General features: G+C 44.1%; 1 protein-coding gene across 25 annotated transcripts in view; it reads left to right on the top strand.

Moving 5' to 3' along the window:
- LRP1 (LDL receptor related protein 1) overlaps positions 1 to 15,895 on the top strand; it is a 516,733-nt gene that overhangs the window by 235,271 nt on the left and 265,567 nt on the right. For all 25 annotated transcript variants that reach the window (XM_084836577.1, XM_084836568.1, XM_084836575.1 and 22 more), the window contains one exon: positions 9,320 to 9,457. In XM_084836577.1, the coding sequence (XP_084692703.1) occupies positions 9,391 to 9,457 (67 nt within the window). In that variant the 5' untranslated portion in view covers positions 9,320 to 9,390. The remainder of the gene's footprint in view (positions 1 to 9,319; positions 9,458 to 15,895) is intronic.

Below are 15,895 nucleotides of genomic sequence, written 5' to 3' on the forward strand. Positions count from 1 at the left end.
GACAAAAGGGGTGGGGCCAAAGACAAAAGGGGAAGAGCCGAAGTATCAAAAGCATCAGCATATTTTAGCTTAAAGCTTTAAGTATTCCTAACCATTGGCCATGTTGTAAGGGGCTTCTGGGTGTTGAAGTCTAGAACATCTGGAAATCTGCCTTCTGCCCATTCCTGCCTTAGAAAATGAAAGCTGAAATTTCAGGAGAAGGTTTTTGAATATTCCTGGGAGGCCCTCACAGTCCTTTTCCCTGGGTTATGTCCTTGGCCATATCATCCTGTTTGAAACATGTATACACGATCCTTCATGGCCCTTTTCCCTATGTTGAATGAGAAGACGGTGTATACAGCCACGGACATCCAGGGCTTCTGGTTTCTGTCTTTTTCGTTCCTGCTCACATTTGACACAGCAGTGCCTTTCTCATTCTTAACACAGCTGTTCATGTGACATGGTGTGAACCAGTTCATATCCTGGTGCCCTTGGTTAGCCCTCTCAACTTCTATGGCATTCTCCAGGCTTATATATTAAAATCCAGAGAATATTTAAAAGTAAAACAACAGAATCTGCAGTTGTCACAGCTTGGCACGAAGAGTGTTCTTTACAATGAAGAAGCATTGTGGAAGCACAAGTTAATCCTTTTTAATTCTTTGAAAGGAAAATAAAAGGTGCGGTTGTTTTCCCTCACATGCAAATAAAAATAAAAGTAGAGATTTAACTAATAGCTGTTGATATTGCTGTTTGTTTGTGCAACACTGTTGGCCATGGCCTTGGCACTTCCCAAATGAAATGCTTGTATTTGCTTAAAACTAGATTCTGCAAATTTTAGGCCAGAATTTGATAGCTGTACTGCATTGCATCACTTGCCTTGGACAGAATGCTGTGTAAGAAACTTCTCAGAAATGAGGGGATTGGTAAAAAGGAAATTGAAAGAAAAAGTCTAAAGAATCAGATTTCTCTTAGGGGTTATTCAACACACACCTCAATAATAGAAGCTCAGCTAGAATGTATACCACAGGTCAGGAAAGGTACTACCAAGTCCAGGTGGGTGCCAACATGGTTAACAAGCAGAGTTAAGGCAGCTATTAGAGTTGCTATTAGAGGCAAGAAGGATTTCTTCAGAAAATGGAAATCTTGCCCAAATAAGGTGAACAAAAAGGAACACAAACTTTGGCAGAAGAAACGCAAGCAGACAGTAAGAGAGCATATCGCTAAAAAGATTAAGATGAACAATAAAACATTCTTTAAATACATCCTAAGCAGGAAACCAGCCAGGGAAGTGGCTGGACAACAAACAAGTCAAAGGTGTGCGAATGAATTATTTGTATCTGTCTTCCCTGTGGAAAACGTAGGGCAGATACTCATGCCTGACATTTTTAAGGGGCTGAGGAACTGAGTTAAATAGCGCTGACAAGAGATGAACTACTGTGCTTTATTAACGTATTAAAAATTAACAAATCACTAGGTCTGGATGGCATCAACCCACGAGTTCTTTAAAAACTCAAATGTGAAATTGCTGATCTTCTAAGAAAGTATGTAACTTGTCTCTCAGATTGTCCGCTGTATCTGGGGACTGGAAAGTGGCCAACGTAATGCCAATTTTTTAAAAGGGATCCAGGGAAGATCAAGGAAATTATAGGCAGTTGGCTTAACATCTGCTCCAGGTAAATTGGTGGAAAGCATTATTAAAGTCAAAATTATCATGCAGATAAAGAACAGGTCTTGCTGAAGAAGAATTGAAAAGGTGAATTCCATGTTAGAGACAATTAGGAAAGGTATTGAAAATAAAACTGCCAATACCATGCCTTTATACCAGCTTTCCCCAACCTGGTGCCCTTGACATGTGTTGGATTACAACTCCCATCACCCCCAGCCACATTGGGGAAGTCTGCTTTGTACAAATCTGCAGTGTGACCATAGTTGGAAAACAATTTATATTTTTGGTTGCTGCTCTTGAAAAAGGATATTAGAGAGCTGGAAAAAGTGTAGAAAAGTTCAAAATGATCGGGGGGTTGAAACAGCTTGCCTACAAGGAAAATTTATAGTGTTCAGGGCTTTTTAGTTTTGGAATAAGGTGAGTAAAGGGGACATGACAAAGGTATATAACATTGCACATGGTGTGGGGAAAGTGGATAGAGATACTTTTTTCCCCTCTCTTATAATACTAGAAGCTCCTAAGATCATCTAGAGACGCTGAATATTGGGAAAATCAGGACAGAGAGCAGGAAATACTACTTTACATAGGGCATAGTTAAACTATGGAATTTGCTGCCACAAGATGTAGTGATGGCCACCAACATGGATGGCTTTAAAGGGGAATTAGATGGATTAATGGAGGAGAAGGCTGACAGTGACTACTAGTCATGATGGCTATTTCTTATCTCCAGTATAAGAGGGAATATGCCTCTGAAGATCAAGTGCTACAGAGAAACAGCAGGAGAGGGCGATAGCCCTCTTGACATGCTTCTGGGCTTCCTGAAGGCATCTGGTTGGCCACTGGGGAACAAGATGCTGGACTAGATAGACCTTTGGTCTGATCCAGGAGAACGTTTTATGTTCTTAGTTGTGGTTAGGGGCAAATACATCTGAAGAAATGGGAGCTAAACCTTTTCTCCTACTTTGCCCTAGAGCAATTAATTTCTGATTATGATAAGAAAGGAGCTTCTCCTTCCGGGATGTGTGTCAGATTTCTCCAGGGCAGCATTTCAAAGTGAGATACTTGACAGAGGCCATGAGTTAAGTGTTTTTTTGTGTGGATGTGCCTTCAGTTATCTGTGGTTTTGAGAAACTAGAGACTATTGTTGAAGCAAGACAGTGACAAATTCCAACTGATCTCAGTTTACCACTAAATTGCAGTGCAGATCCAAGTGTGTTCAGTGAGTTCCTGCTAGTTTTTCCATGTGTCAGTTAATGTCTGATGCAGGGATTCATAGAAGATCACAGCAGATACTTCTCTGATTAGAAAAAAGGCATTCTGCAATTTCTTTAATTGCAAAAGTAGCATGCAGGGAGGAGAGGGGATGTGGTTCAGTGACAGAGCACCTGCTTTGCATGCGGAAGGTCCAAGATTTGATCCCCAGCATCTCTAGATAAGGCAGGAAAAACTCCTTCCTGAACCCCTGGAGAGCCATTGCTGCCACTCAGTGTTGACAGTACTGGGCTAGATGGACTAACGGTTTGACTCAGTATAAGGCAGCTTCCTATGTTCCTATGTGCGTAATCTTCAGTGAGTGCCCCCTTCAAACATCGCGCCACTGATGGTTCTGTATAGACCTGCAGCTTGTCAAGGGGAAGGTGGCTTCTTGTCAAGTTGCACGGGTTGGATCCAGAACTGTAGTTCTGCTAGTGGAAGGATACTACTGGCAGAACGAGATTTCTCCACTCTCTCCTCCCCACTGCAGCCCTTTGCACGGTCTTCAGATCTGCACCAGAGGGTCCCCCAACACTGACATCAAGGACCATGTTAAACAGATGAGTAGAACAGTTTCAAAAAAACAATATTTGAATCCCTATCCTCTAGTCAGCATAGGATTACAGATGTGGGGAGTGTAAAAATAGGATTGAATTTGAAAAATTGGCAATCTGTGCCTTTGGTGTTCATCCCACGTGGAAATAGGATTGACAGTTCTGAAACATGTCTGCCATTTAGGCCAGTATCGAACAGGGAGCTTATGCCCCCACCGATTGTGCAATGGTGATTTAGTTCTTCTGGGGGTAACCTGAAACGAGCATTTCTGCTCATTTCTGGGAGGAGGCAGGTCAGCAGAGCTCACATAATGGAGCTTCGCTGACCTGCCTCCTTCCAGAAATGAGTGTTTCCGCTTGTTTCCAGGCTTCCTCTAGGAAGCGCTAAATCTCCCTTGCATAAGCGGTGGATTCCGCTTGTGCAACGGAATGGGGTGGGAAGAACCCCATTGGATACTGCCACAAGCATCCCCTGCAGGTTTGAACCCTACAGAAGAGAGCTTTGCAAATTTGGAGCCTTGGAAAGTGAAAACGTCATCCTGGCGTTTGTAATCATCAGCAGAACTGTTGTTGTCCCCTCACACTGGGGCTCCTTGGGATTCACTGAGGATGCCTGCAAAAGCAAGGCTTCCAACCCTGGACTTCATAAAGCTGTCTTCTCCCTTTGCCAGGAAGATAAGGAAGCGTCGGGTCCGGTGCCATAGTGGCGTGAGAAAGGGCCAGCTAGCAGCCCCAGAAGACAGAGCTTGTGCTGACAGGCGAGATCTGCCTCAGACAGGATTTGGAGATAAAGGAAACTGGGGTGGGGGGGAAGAAGTTTGAGTGTGTGTCGCTGTTAATATCCATATCGGGTAGGTTGATAGAGACAAGCTGACAAGCATTTGCATGCAAACACCAGCAAATCCCAGTTACATTCTGCGCTGCAGAGCCAATGGCTGGGGTGAACTTAACATTGCTTACAGAACTTCTTCTGGATTTGTGCCTGCTGTCTTTGAAAGGCATAAACCAATTTAAATGCAGGCATTAAAACTCACCTAGGTGAGGTTTGCTGGCAAGTTTTGGGACAATAACAGTAATAATGAAGTCAGTCTTTCCTGTGACTTTTCTAGCCCAAAGCTTGACTGGTGTTAGGATCCCATATAAGCATAAACACTGTTGAGACAGACTTCTGCTACAGATATGGATACTTTCATAGTTAGTAGCAGCAGCCATTCCATCAGGCTGAAAAGGAGCAAGAGAAGGGAAGCAAGTCTACTCCATCTGCTCAACTCCATCAGGCTTCTCCTCTCCTGGAACTGTTTCCATTCATAGAATCATAGAATCATAGAATAGTAGGGTTGGAAGGGGCCTACAAGGCCATCGAGTCCAACCCCCTGCTCAATGCAGGAATCCAAGTCAGAGCATCCCTGACAAATGGCTGTCCAGCCTCGTCTTAAAGACCATTCCAAATGGTCATCATAAGAACTAATATTTAATTTTAAGAGATAGTGCCCAAGAGTGCCTTTTTCCTCTTCCCTCCTCATCCCATTTTCCTTTTGTGCTGTCTCTTTTTAGATTGTAACCCTGTGGGTAATGATTGGCTTGTTTGTTAATGATTGTATATAAGCCACTATGGGAGCCTTTTGGGCAGAAGAGTGGGGCCAATAGTGCTTTAATACATAATAAATAAACAACAACATATACATAAATGAATTTTGATGAGATTACCTTTCCTTTTGCTAACCCAAGCATATAGAAGAACAAGTCTTGCTGAAAAATAATAAACAAAAAAGTGAATTCCATGTTCTTGATAATTAGGAAAGGTATCAATAATAAAACTGCAAATATCATAATGCCTTTATATCCACTTTCTCCAATCTGGTGCCCTCCAGATGTTGTGGACTTAAACTCCCATCAACCCCAGCCAGCTTGGCCAGTGGTCAGGAATCCTGGGAGTTGTAGTCCAAAAATCTGGAGGGCACCATGTTGGGGAAGGATGCACCAGAGCCCCGGTACTTCTTGACACAACACATTTAACTTACAGAATTCACTGGCAAAGATGTGGTGATAGCCCCTGCCTGAGGTTGGACACATTCATGGAGGACAGGTTGATTGAGTTTTCTGGGGGTTCTCCGATGGGAATGTTCTGAATTTCATCACCTGTTTGGTAGACATAGTGTTATGCTGGTGTAGCAAGTGGGATCAACCCCTGGGCCAGCCTATGATTTGGGCTAAATCCACCTATTCTTCACCTCACCACTTCCTGGAATCTGCCCAGTTTTCCACCCTGTACTGTTAGCGATCTGCAGTTTAGGGGTACCTCTACTAGCTTAATGGTGTTCTGCTGGTGCATGAGGATTTTAGGTAAGATTCTATCCCTGACTGCTGAACATAAGTTGGGAATTGAATTGTGTAAAAGCCACATACTTAACAACACAATCCAGTCCCTGACTCAGGTCATCAAAACAATCTGAACAGCCATTTAAAATGCAGCTTGGTTCAAGGCCCATTTTTTTGGATGAAAGTATTTTGTCTGGTACAAAAACCAGCAGAGATATGCTTTCTGCGCCTTTATATGAAACTTGAGCACGTTTTCTCAAGTTCTAAGGGGGCAAGTAGGGCATTTGATTGCAAAGTTAAGCCATAAGAGACATACTTTGTCCTGACAAAGGACAAAAATGAAGAGGGTGCAAAGCAACCTGTTACAAGGTTTGTAGCAGAGAGCAATGGCAAATAGTCACATCAGTGTGTTACTGCACTCCTATCTAAGGTCTGTTTTTTGCTAGCATTTTGACAGCACTTGTCTCATTTCTGCTGGCGCCAAAGACCTGTCATTGAATCGATGCAACTTGATTGGGAAGACTTAACAGTTGAAGTTTCGAAATTGGTTTAGTGCTTATCCCTTTCTCCAAGTCTGTGCTGCTGCCAGCTCAGTAGCAAGAATCCAACCTTTGTCTTGCTGCATTTGCTATGATTGGCATCTTCCTTTTAAGGTTATCACAGTGTCTGCAAAGTTATGAGGCAGTAAAGCACAGCTGAGTCTAGCTGTAATTGCTGCCAATGTAGGCGCTATGCGTACAAAGCTTTTGTCAACAAATGTCTTCGTTCATGTGGGTATGTGAACTTGCTTATGTGCACGTGTACCCAGAAAGGTGGGTATCTTTTGCAGAGGCGAGGTATGCATGTCAATTATATACAGTACTTTGACAAAATGGGGGAAATTAGTTTAAGAATACTGGCAGTGGAAGCGGAGAAGTTTTATTTTACCATAAAACTTTACAGAAAGAAAATGATTGATTCAAACACCAGCTCCCTAGCACTGGACTGGCAGAATATCCCTAATAATAGCAATAGAGCAAGACGAGATGAGGCGGGAAGTTATGATTCGCCAAATAAAGAAGGGGAGAATGCTAGGGAAATAGGGAGGAAGGGGTTGGAGGGCTATCCACAACAGGGGAACTTTGAATATGTGAGCCTAGTGAGGGGCAGATTGGTTAGATTTAGAGTGCTTTCAGGGAAAAAGAAGGCATGGTGCTGGTGACTTGTTTCAGAGGAAGGGGGAACACAAAGTTCTGTACCTCCTTGTTGGTCATGATCACTTGGAAATCCTTCATGAACATGGGCTGTTCTGGTCTTTTCCAGCCTTTGGATACGCAGTGGGGGTAATTACCTCAGACCACCACACGTAGTGGTGTTCAGTATCATCCAGGCGGGGCTGGTATAGGCAGTGATGGCTAAGCCGTTATTGGGACCCTAGAGCCCCATAACATTGTGGAATGCAGTTCAAAAATAAAATTTAGAATGGAAACTCAGTAGGGCAAGTCGCCCATTGCCGATCCCTAAACTGATCTGGTTACAAAATATTATTTCTGTTGGGAAACATGTCAAAGGCCTTTAAAAATGGTTATTTTATGTTTTCTGAGTTCTTGATAACGTAACTCAGTTATATTGAACTGAGTTCTTGCAGTTCAACGTCTTCTACCCAAATTCCTGAACATCACAAGCAAAAAATGTTAGAAAGACATTCTTTATCCCTGTTGTCACTAATGTTGTGAAGTCCAGTTCTGCAGCTTTCTGCATCTTAGCTGTTTACATCTGGGTGGAAGGAAGGAGCCATTCTCTGACTCATACCTCTTTCAGGCTGAATTCTCACAAACAACGGGTGCACTCATGATCCTGAAAATGCTGGCTTTCTGCTTGGGACTAGTCACTTCACGTGTTTTTTCTTGCCATCGTAGACCCTCCCAACTGACATCCCTTAATTTTAATCTTTGTGTGAAGGTAACGGCATAACTAGCTGACCACAGGCAGGGAACTGGTATGAGTTTGGGTTTTTAAGGAGATTCCTAGAGCAGGGGTGGGCAACTTGTGGCCCTCTAGACGTTTTGGCCTACAACTGCCATGACCCCTCACCATTGGCTATGTTAGCTAGGGCGGTTGGAGTTGTAGGCCGAAGTATCTTGGAGGGCCCCCAAATGCCCAGAGGTATCATGAGTTGACCTTCATTCTTGGTTTTGCTTTTCACCTGTTTAGAATTGGAGTCCACTGAGATCCACCTGCACTTTGTAAACCACCACCACCACCACTATTACTACAACAACAACAATAATAATGTGTAATGATATTACACAATAAATAGTTGCATCTTATAAATATGAACACTAATATGACCATTGTAATTTACCATCACATGAGGTTAATGGCCCGGATATAAATACCAATTAGCAGAAATGTTCTGTGACGTGTATAATTGCCATGGGTGAACTCTGGTTATAAATCAGGAGTGGGCAACTTGTGGCCCTCCAGATATTTTGGCCTACAGCTCTCATCACCTCCCGCCCGCAAATGGCTATGCTGGCTAGGGCTGATGGGAACAATAGGCCAAAACATCTGGAGGGCCGCAAGTTGCCCGCTCCTTCTGTAAACGAAGTGGAATCTACTGCTGCTTCCTATGCCTGAGCTTCATAGCTGCTTAGCTGTCCAGGCTCCCAATCCAGACCACCTTATCTCCTCAGTTATGGCCTTCCCAATTTTATTTGTCTTTGGGCTCTAGCCAAATCAATTAGAGGGCATATATTTATGGGCAAAAGAACAGCTAAAGTGGTTTTCTAAGGTTAAATATTCCTGTCTAATGCAGCCCTTTGGGGTGTACCACAAGCTTGTCATGTGAAATAAATTAGCTCATTTATTAGCTTCTTAAAGAAATAAAGTGGCTTGTTAATGACACTCACCCCAGTTGTGATTAAGTGTTTGATGGAGGGTGGGGGGAGGTGTTTCAACATGGCAAACCATTTAGATGGAAGAGCTGGTTCACTCTGTGGCATTCCTTCCTTGGGCTATAAAGGAATCTAGCTTAATTTACTCTGAATGTGGAGCTTCTCAAGGGAACTGACTTGTTTGGTGTGCTTCCTTTGGGAGCAAAATCCAGGGATTGTTAATACCATGGGGAAAAAGATCTAGGTGGCTTAAAATCCATTTTGTAAAGTAGAGCATGAGGGATCAAATGCACAGTTTAATCCAGCATTGTCAGTGATATTACTAGGGACACAACCTAGGAGGTTGACCTTTGTTCAACGCCCTTGCAGTAGGATCTTTGGCTGAGCATGCATTTGAAGCCAGGTCTCTTGGGTTCAAGTCCAACACCCTGCTGTTTGTTTGATCTGCTAATTTAATGTAACTAGTTCATGTATCAGCCTTCCCTAGGAATACCGTGTCTGTTTGTTTCCTAATGTAAACAAATACGGGGTTAGGTGTCTTTGGTTTCTGATATGCCTGAACATCACCCCACATATGTGGCTCCATTCCTTGCTCCAGGAATTCCTATGAGTTACCACGACCCTTAGCTAATTAATCTCCTATGACAGTTGTGATGTTTCCTATTTTCCAGGTCCACAGAGTAAGGTGTCAAGATGCCAGCCTAATGAGCACAATTGCCTGGGCACTGAACTTTGCATCCCCATGACCAAGCTGTGTAATGGTGAACGAGACTGCGTGGATGGTTCAGATGAAGGGCCTCACTGTCGAGGTAAGCTGTCTTCTAGCATGGGCTGGTTCTGTGCAGAAGCTCTTGCTGATGGAGGAGCCCTGGGTGCAGGCAAAGGCCAGCATTGTACCACTGGGAGCAAAGAGTGCAGGTGGGGGTCTACTGGTAGGGATGGGCGAATCTGTCCAATTCCACTTAGTTTCTCATTTTTCCCACATTAGCTTCGGTCTGTCCAGATTCCACATCGGTCTGTGAAGTTGTTTTTCAAAAATCTGCACAAAAATTCGAACATATTTTCATGTGCATTAATCTAAATGTATTTATTTTGTATACACTTTTCAAAATATGCATTTTTGTATGCAGTTCTTTACATTTATACATTTTTGCAAGCGATTTCCCTGAATATAATGTGGGTTTGTGCACACTTTTTCTGGATATGCACATTTTTGTGCACGCTTTCTCTGAATATATACATTTTTGTGCACGCTCTTCCCTGCTCTGTGCATTTTTGTATGCTTTTCCCCTGTTAGACAATTTTTTGTGTGCACATTTTGATTTGAGAACTGCATCACTGAATTCGGGAAAGTGCAAATATCAGCTGCGTGTCGCAGCATTCTGATTTGTGAAATACGAATTTGGTAAGTTCACATTAAAATGCAAACCCAACACGTTTCTCAACCCTCCTGACCCATTGATTGGGAAGCTAAATCCTGGAGTTTCTCAATGCTGAATGAGTCTTACTCTGAGCTCAAGTTGCAATGTTGCAGCAAAAGGGCTGAAGTGATGTTGGCTGTGTTACTAAGGAAAAAATGGGTAAGACTTGTGGTTGTTGTTAGCCAAATAGGAAGTGATTACTGAAGCATAAAGCTCGTTTGAAACTCAACATTAAAAAAAAACTAAGATCATGGCATCTGGCCCCATCACTTCCTGGCATATAGAAGGGGAAGAAATGGAAGCAGTGACAGATTTTACTTTCTTGGGCTCCAAGATCACCGCAGATGGTGACTGTACCCATGGAATTAAAAGACGCTTGCTCCTTGGGAGGAAAGCTATGGCATACCTAGACAGCATAGTAAGAAGCAGAGACATCACCTTGCTGACAAAGGTCCGTCTAATCAAAGCTATGGTTTTCCCAGTAGTAATGTATGGCTGTGAGAGCTGGACTATAAGGAAGGCTGAACGCTGAAGAATTGATGCTTTCTAACTGTGGTGCTGGAGAAGACTCTTATGAGTCCCCTGGACTGCAAGGAGGTCAAATCAGTCCATCCTAAAGGAAATCAACCCTGACTGCTCATTGGAAGGACAGATACTGAAACTGTAGCTCAACTATTTTGGCCACCTAATGCGAAGAGAAAAGTCACTGGAAAAGACCCTGATGCTGGGAAAGATTGAAGGCAAAAGGAGAAGGGGACGGAAGAGGATGAGATGGCTAGATAGCATCACCGATGCAATGAATATGAACTTGAGCACTCTCCGGGAGAGAGCGGAGGACAGGAAGGCCTGGCGTGCTATGGTCCATGGGGTCACGAAGAGTCGGACACAACGACTGAACAACAACAACTGAAGCATAATGAAAAGGAACCAGATATATTGACTGATGTACAGTAACAAGCGGCAGGGAAAGATTTTAATCAATACACTGCACTTAGTTTCTTTTTATTAGCGAGTGAAATCATACTTTTATGGTTTGCAAAACAATATAGTGTGAATGACTCATATTCATGTTTTATGTCTAAAGTTACATGTCCTTTATTTTTTGTCCTAATAACATTTTAAAAAATCTGGTAAATGAATAATAGGCCACAGCAGTTTGCTTTCAAACCCAGACTGGAAATTCACCTTATGCAGCTGTCTCATATTGTTAGATGCAGGCCAGCAATTCTCTTCTGTGAAGTAGTGTTGGGAAAGGGGAATTCGTAATGAAGAAGCATTGGGAAGCGTCACTTTGTCAGACCTCCCTTCTGAGGAGAGCTCATCTCACTTCCTCATTAATAATCTAGAAGCTGACCTTCTGGAAGCTGGTTACTTTTAACATGCACTTTTAATCTGTCTCTATCTTTTGAACATTTAGGGCACAATCCTGTGTGTATAGTTGGCTGCCTCCGAACTCAGAGGCAGCCAACTATCCAGTGTAGGGCTGGCGGAGCATGGAGGGGATCTTCTCCACGCTTCATCTGCCCTGCGTTTGTGGCTAGATGGCCAATTTCAGGGTATGTTGGAGCAGGGGGCGAGGCAGGACGGCACTTGTGCAGTCCCCTCCCCATCCCCAGGAACGCTCCCTTTTCAGCCGCTCCTCACTGTTGTTATGAGTGTGGAGCCGGGGATGAACTGCTCCGCCTACGAGGGGGTGAGGGAAGGGGAGGGGACTCGGCTTTCTGGGAACTGAGTTTAGAATGCTGGCTCTGAGCTCAGTTCCCAGAAACCAAAAAATCCTATGGCCATCTAGACGCTGTCTAGCGCCCATAGGATTGTGCTTCTAATATTTCTAAATTATTTTTTGAAATATTTCTTAGCCGCCTTTCAAGGCAGGAGCCCTCCCACGGTGGTGTACAACAGTAAAACTCCCATAATAAAACCCAGTGCAGTAACAGAAACAGCAAAAACAGCAATAGCAGCAAACATTCTAAGAAACAACAAACACCAGCATAAGACAAAACCTACAGCATACAACTGCAGCTACAACCCAGTATGATATTTTGACTGCTGTTGCTGTTTTATCATTGGTTGCTTGTTTTGTCTTTTAATATTTAGTGGGTTTTGTTTTAAATTGTAAGGATGTTTTTAATTGTTACATTTATGATGTCATTTAGTCATGTTGAGCTCCCCCAGAGGGAAAGGTGGGGTATAAATGTGTTAAAATACATACATTTTTAAATTGTCTGCCACCCCTCACTCTCAATTAAAGGCCTGCCCTTATTGGCAATGGAACTACGAGTCTGGAACCTCAGTTGGGGAGAAAGTGGCTGTGGGTTGGGATGAGCGAATCCACCCCTGTCTGGGTTCTCCAGGCGCCCGCCCAGCCCCTGCCCCCACTTGCTGGTCCCCGGACCATGCTTGAGCCCCTTCGCTCGGTGAGCAGTCCGCACTCAACCCCGTGGCCTTGTTGAACTCTGCGGCCATCATTTTTTAAAAAATAAAATGGTGATTGCAAAAATGTGCATATTAGCGTATGCGCAAAAATGTGCATTTGCAAAATGTGCATTTCGCATGCAAATATGTGCATTTGCAAAATGCGCATTTTCATGCATACGCAAATATGCACATATTTGCAATCACCATTTTAATGTTAAAAAAATGGTGACCGTGGAGCATAACGAGGCTGCCGGGGTGAGTGCAGGCCACTCAGTGAGTGCGGGCAGGGGGTGAGAAGGGCAGGAGCTCAACGAATGGGGCTCGGGTGCGGGCAGGGGGGGTTCCGCTGGATTCCCGGATGGAATCAGGTGCCTGTGCCATCCCTAACTGTTAGGGGGTGGGGCAATATGGGTAGAGGAAGGATTAAGCATCTCCTCCTGCCCACCTGCTGCTTCTCTGCTGCAAATTGCCTCTTCTTGACACTTCTTTGTGGAGGAGAAACAGCCACTGTGGTTTACAAAGCTATGTTGGCCAGATAACTGGCAATTCCACCCTAAGTTCCAAGTTACTACACTGGCTTTCTTGTTACTGGAACCAGTGTGTCCATGGCTGTGGTTGTCACTTTCTCCTTCTCTCTTTCTCTTTTTTGTATAATGATACATTTATTGAGAACTTTTGTTGTTGAATAAAACACAAATGCAGTTAAAGAGGGAGCAAAAGGAAAGGAAGACACAAGCTAAGACTATCCAAAATAAAACTATGGAATACAAGCTAGAGAAGGTCAGCAAAAACTGCATGCAATTGAGGGTGCAAGTATTATGTGTCTGTAAAGAGATGTATCTGTCTATCCCTCAGTGCCTACGAGAACAATGTAGGTGGATGGGGATGTGACTTTTGAGAATACTCTGAGAAAGGTGGATGGAAAAGCTAAGAAAATTATTTGAATACTAAAAAAGTAAGCCTGCTATAGTGAAAGCCCTAAGAAGCTCAAAGTGAATGTGCCCAAATGCCTTTGGGAGGAGGGATTGACTATTAGCTTTTTAATTTAGCAGTTTAATCCTAAGAAGAGTTAGACAGTAAAATTGGACATGTTCCTGCTAGAAATAAGAGACCATCATTTAGCAGGCAGCTTTGCTCTACTAAGTAGTGCAACCCCATTCTGTGCATGCTTACTTGAAAGGAGGCCTTTCTGAGCTCAGTGGAGCTTGCTCGCCGTTAAGTGCCCCCAGGATTTAAGCTGTGGACTGTCAGAAAGTGGCTGGCATTGGCATGACACTGGCACATTTAGGAGTTTAGGAGAGACCAGTATTCAAAAAGGAAAGTGAAAAAAGCCACTTGTTTCAGTTTCCCTGCAGGCTGCTAAATAGCCACATTGTTCTTTGGAGGTTTTAAGGCTCTTGGGAGGTTTCATTCTGGTACAGATCAAAGAGGCTTGTTTCCTTTTACCCTGCTCTGTAATCTTATTGGAAAACTCTCCCTTAGCAGACTTGAGTATTGGAGTGTTTAAGTGTCTGTCACATGAGCAGATTATTTACCTGCAGACGTCTGTCCTGAAGTGAACTTCAGAGCAGAGCCCTGGGTTTGTGGTGGGTAAACAGTGTGATGCCAGTGCAGCCGTTTCTGACATCGTCATGATTCTGGCAAAGTCCTCTTTGCCTGATGCTGAATCTTGGACAAGCACATCTTTGTAAACCAGCTTGGTAGGGGATTTATGGCAGTGCAGTCTTGCACCTTGTACTTCTCCTTTTGACCAAAGAGCACCCATCTCTCTGGCTTCACCTGTCTGCAACATTAGAGCATGCATATACCTAGCTTTGTAAATAAGCCCACAGCAGTTACTAGCCTGCAGACCCTTTGACTAGCCTACCATGTGTGCTGGCAGAGGAAGGAAGGAAGCAGTCACCTGTCCCTCTTTTGGCAGCCTCTTCTTCTGGTCGGCACAGAAACCATGCAGGCTGGTGGAGGGGGGATGGAGTGCTCCTTCCCTCCTCTGCCAGTCTGCTGTGTTTCTGTGCTGGCCGCAGTGGGATATAGTGGGACTGAGTGGCACGTTTTGCTGCTCTGTGTGTTGAAGGGATCCTGACTAGGAAAGCAGGGTGGTGAGACTTATCTCTGAGGATTCTGATACAGTTATAAAGTGTCAGATACTGGCTTCCTGGAGGACCAGAACCAGAATCCTTTGGGTGTGGTGGTGGTGGAAATTTACTAGAACCATAGAGGACTTTGGATGGCAAAAGTTTAGATAGGCATTAAAAGATTGCTCCCTGTGTTCATGTGCACATTGGAGTCCCATGTGTAACATCTTAATCTTTCGACTGTGAGTTTGCAAGGGAAAACAGGTCTGTTGCATGAGAACGTTGTAGTGGCCAGGAAGTATCTTTTTGGAGGTGGAGGGGGCATACGTATCCTGCCCACTTAGAGCAGAGCTTTCTCATGTGGTTTCTAGCAGCTCTAACAAATCAAGATCTGGTGAAAATGTTGCCCACATTCTGCTTGTATCAAAAAATGTTTTTGAAAGTTGTAACCCAGCTGTTGTAACTTATAGAAGTAATGAAGAACCGTGTATATTTCATATACATTGTGCTGTATTGTTTTCTTGTATGCCTCCCCAAAAGCAAACAACCTCTGCCAAAGATGTCTCTCCGGGAATGGGGGATCCTTTAGGACGGGGCGGGGAAGGTGTGTCCCTCCAACTGTTGTTGGACTGCAACTCCCATCAGCCCTAGCCATCATAGCCAATGGTGACTGATGATGGGAGTTGTAGGCCAGAGCATCTGGAGGGCCACAAGTTGCCCACCCTTGCTTTAGGAAAGGGGGTGGGGCACATGTGGCTTTCCAGATGTTTTGGCCTTCAACTCCCATCTACCCTAGCCAGCATAGTCAGTGGTGAGGAAAGAAGGGAGTTGCAGTCCAACAGTCTCTGGAGTGCCATGTATTCCTTATCTCTGCTTAGGAAGAAAGTTTGTTCCTTCCTGCTCTGATAACCTCCTACCTTCCATGTGCTTTATCACCATAAAGCCCTTACCGCAGTGTGATACCAGCTTCATTATGGAGCGTGACCACTCCTGAGCAGGGACACTCTGTGTGGGAGGTTCCCCCACCTGTACTACTGCCCACCTTAACTATCAGTGATAGACAGGTAGGGTAGAAATGTTAGAAAATAAAACAAACCGAGTAGTCCCAGTCCCGATTTCATCCAACACTCTGAGAAGTGTCCGGGTTGCGTGCCTATTTACGGCTTCCTGGCAGTTTTCTATACCCTAGCAGCTGTTACTTAGCAGATGTGTACTTGTTGCCTGACTCGAGGGATTGTAGGCTTTTCCCCAAGCCAAAACATGTCAGTGATAGCAGGGACCAGCCTGTTGAACGGGATGGTGTGGTGCGGTGTAGGGGAGAACATGGTGTCCT

Source organism: Heloderma suspectum, chromosome 2, assembly GCF_057233095.1.
Source record: "Heloderma suspectum isolate Gila_16-S chromosome 2, 16-S_ref, whole genome shotgun sequence".
Lineage (NCBI taxonomy): Eukaryota > Metazoa > Chordata > Lepidosauria > Squamata > Helodermatidae > Heloderma > Heloderma suspectum.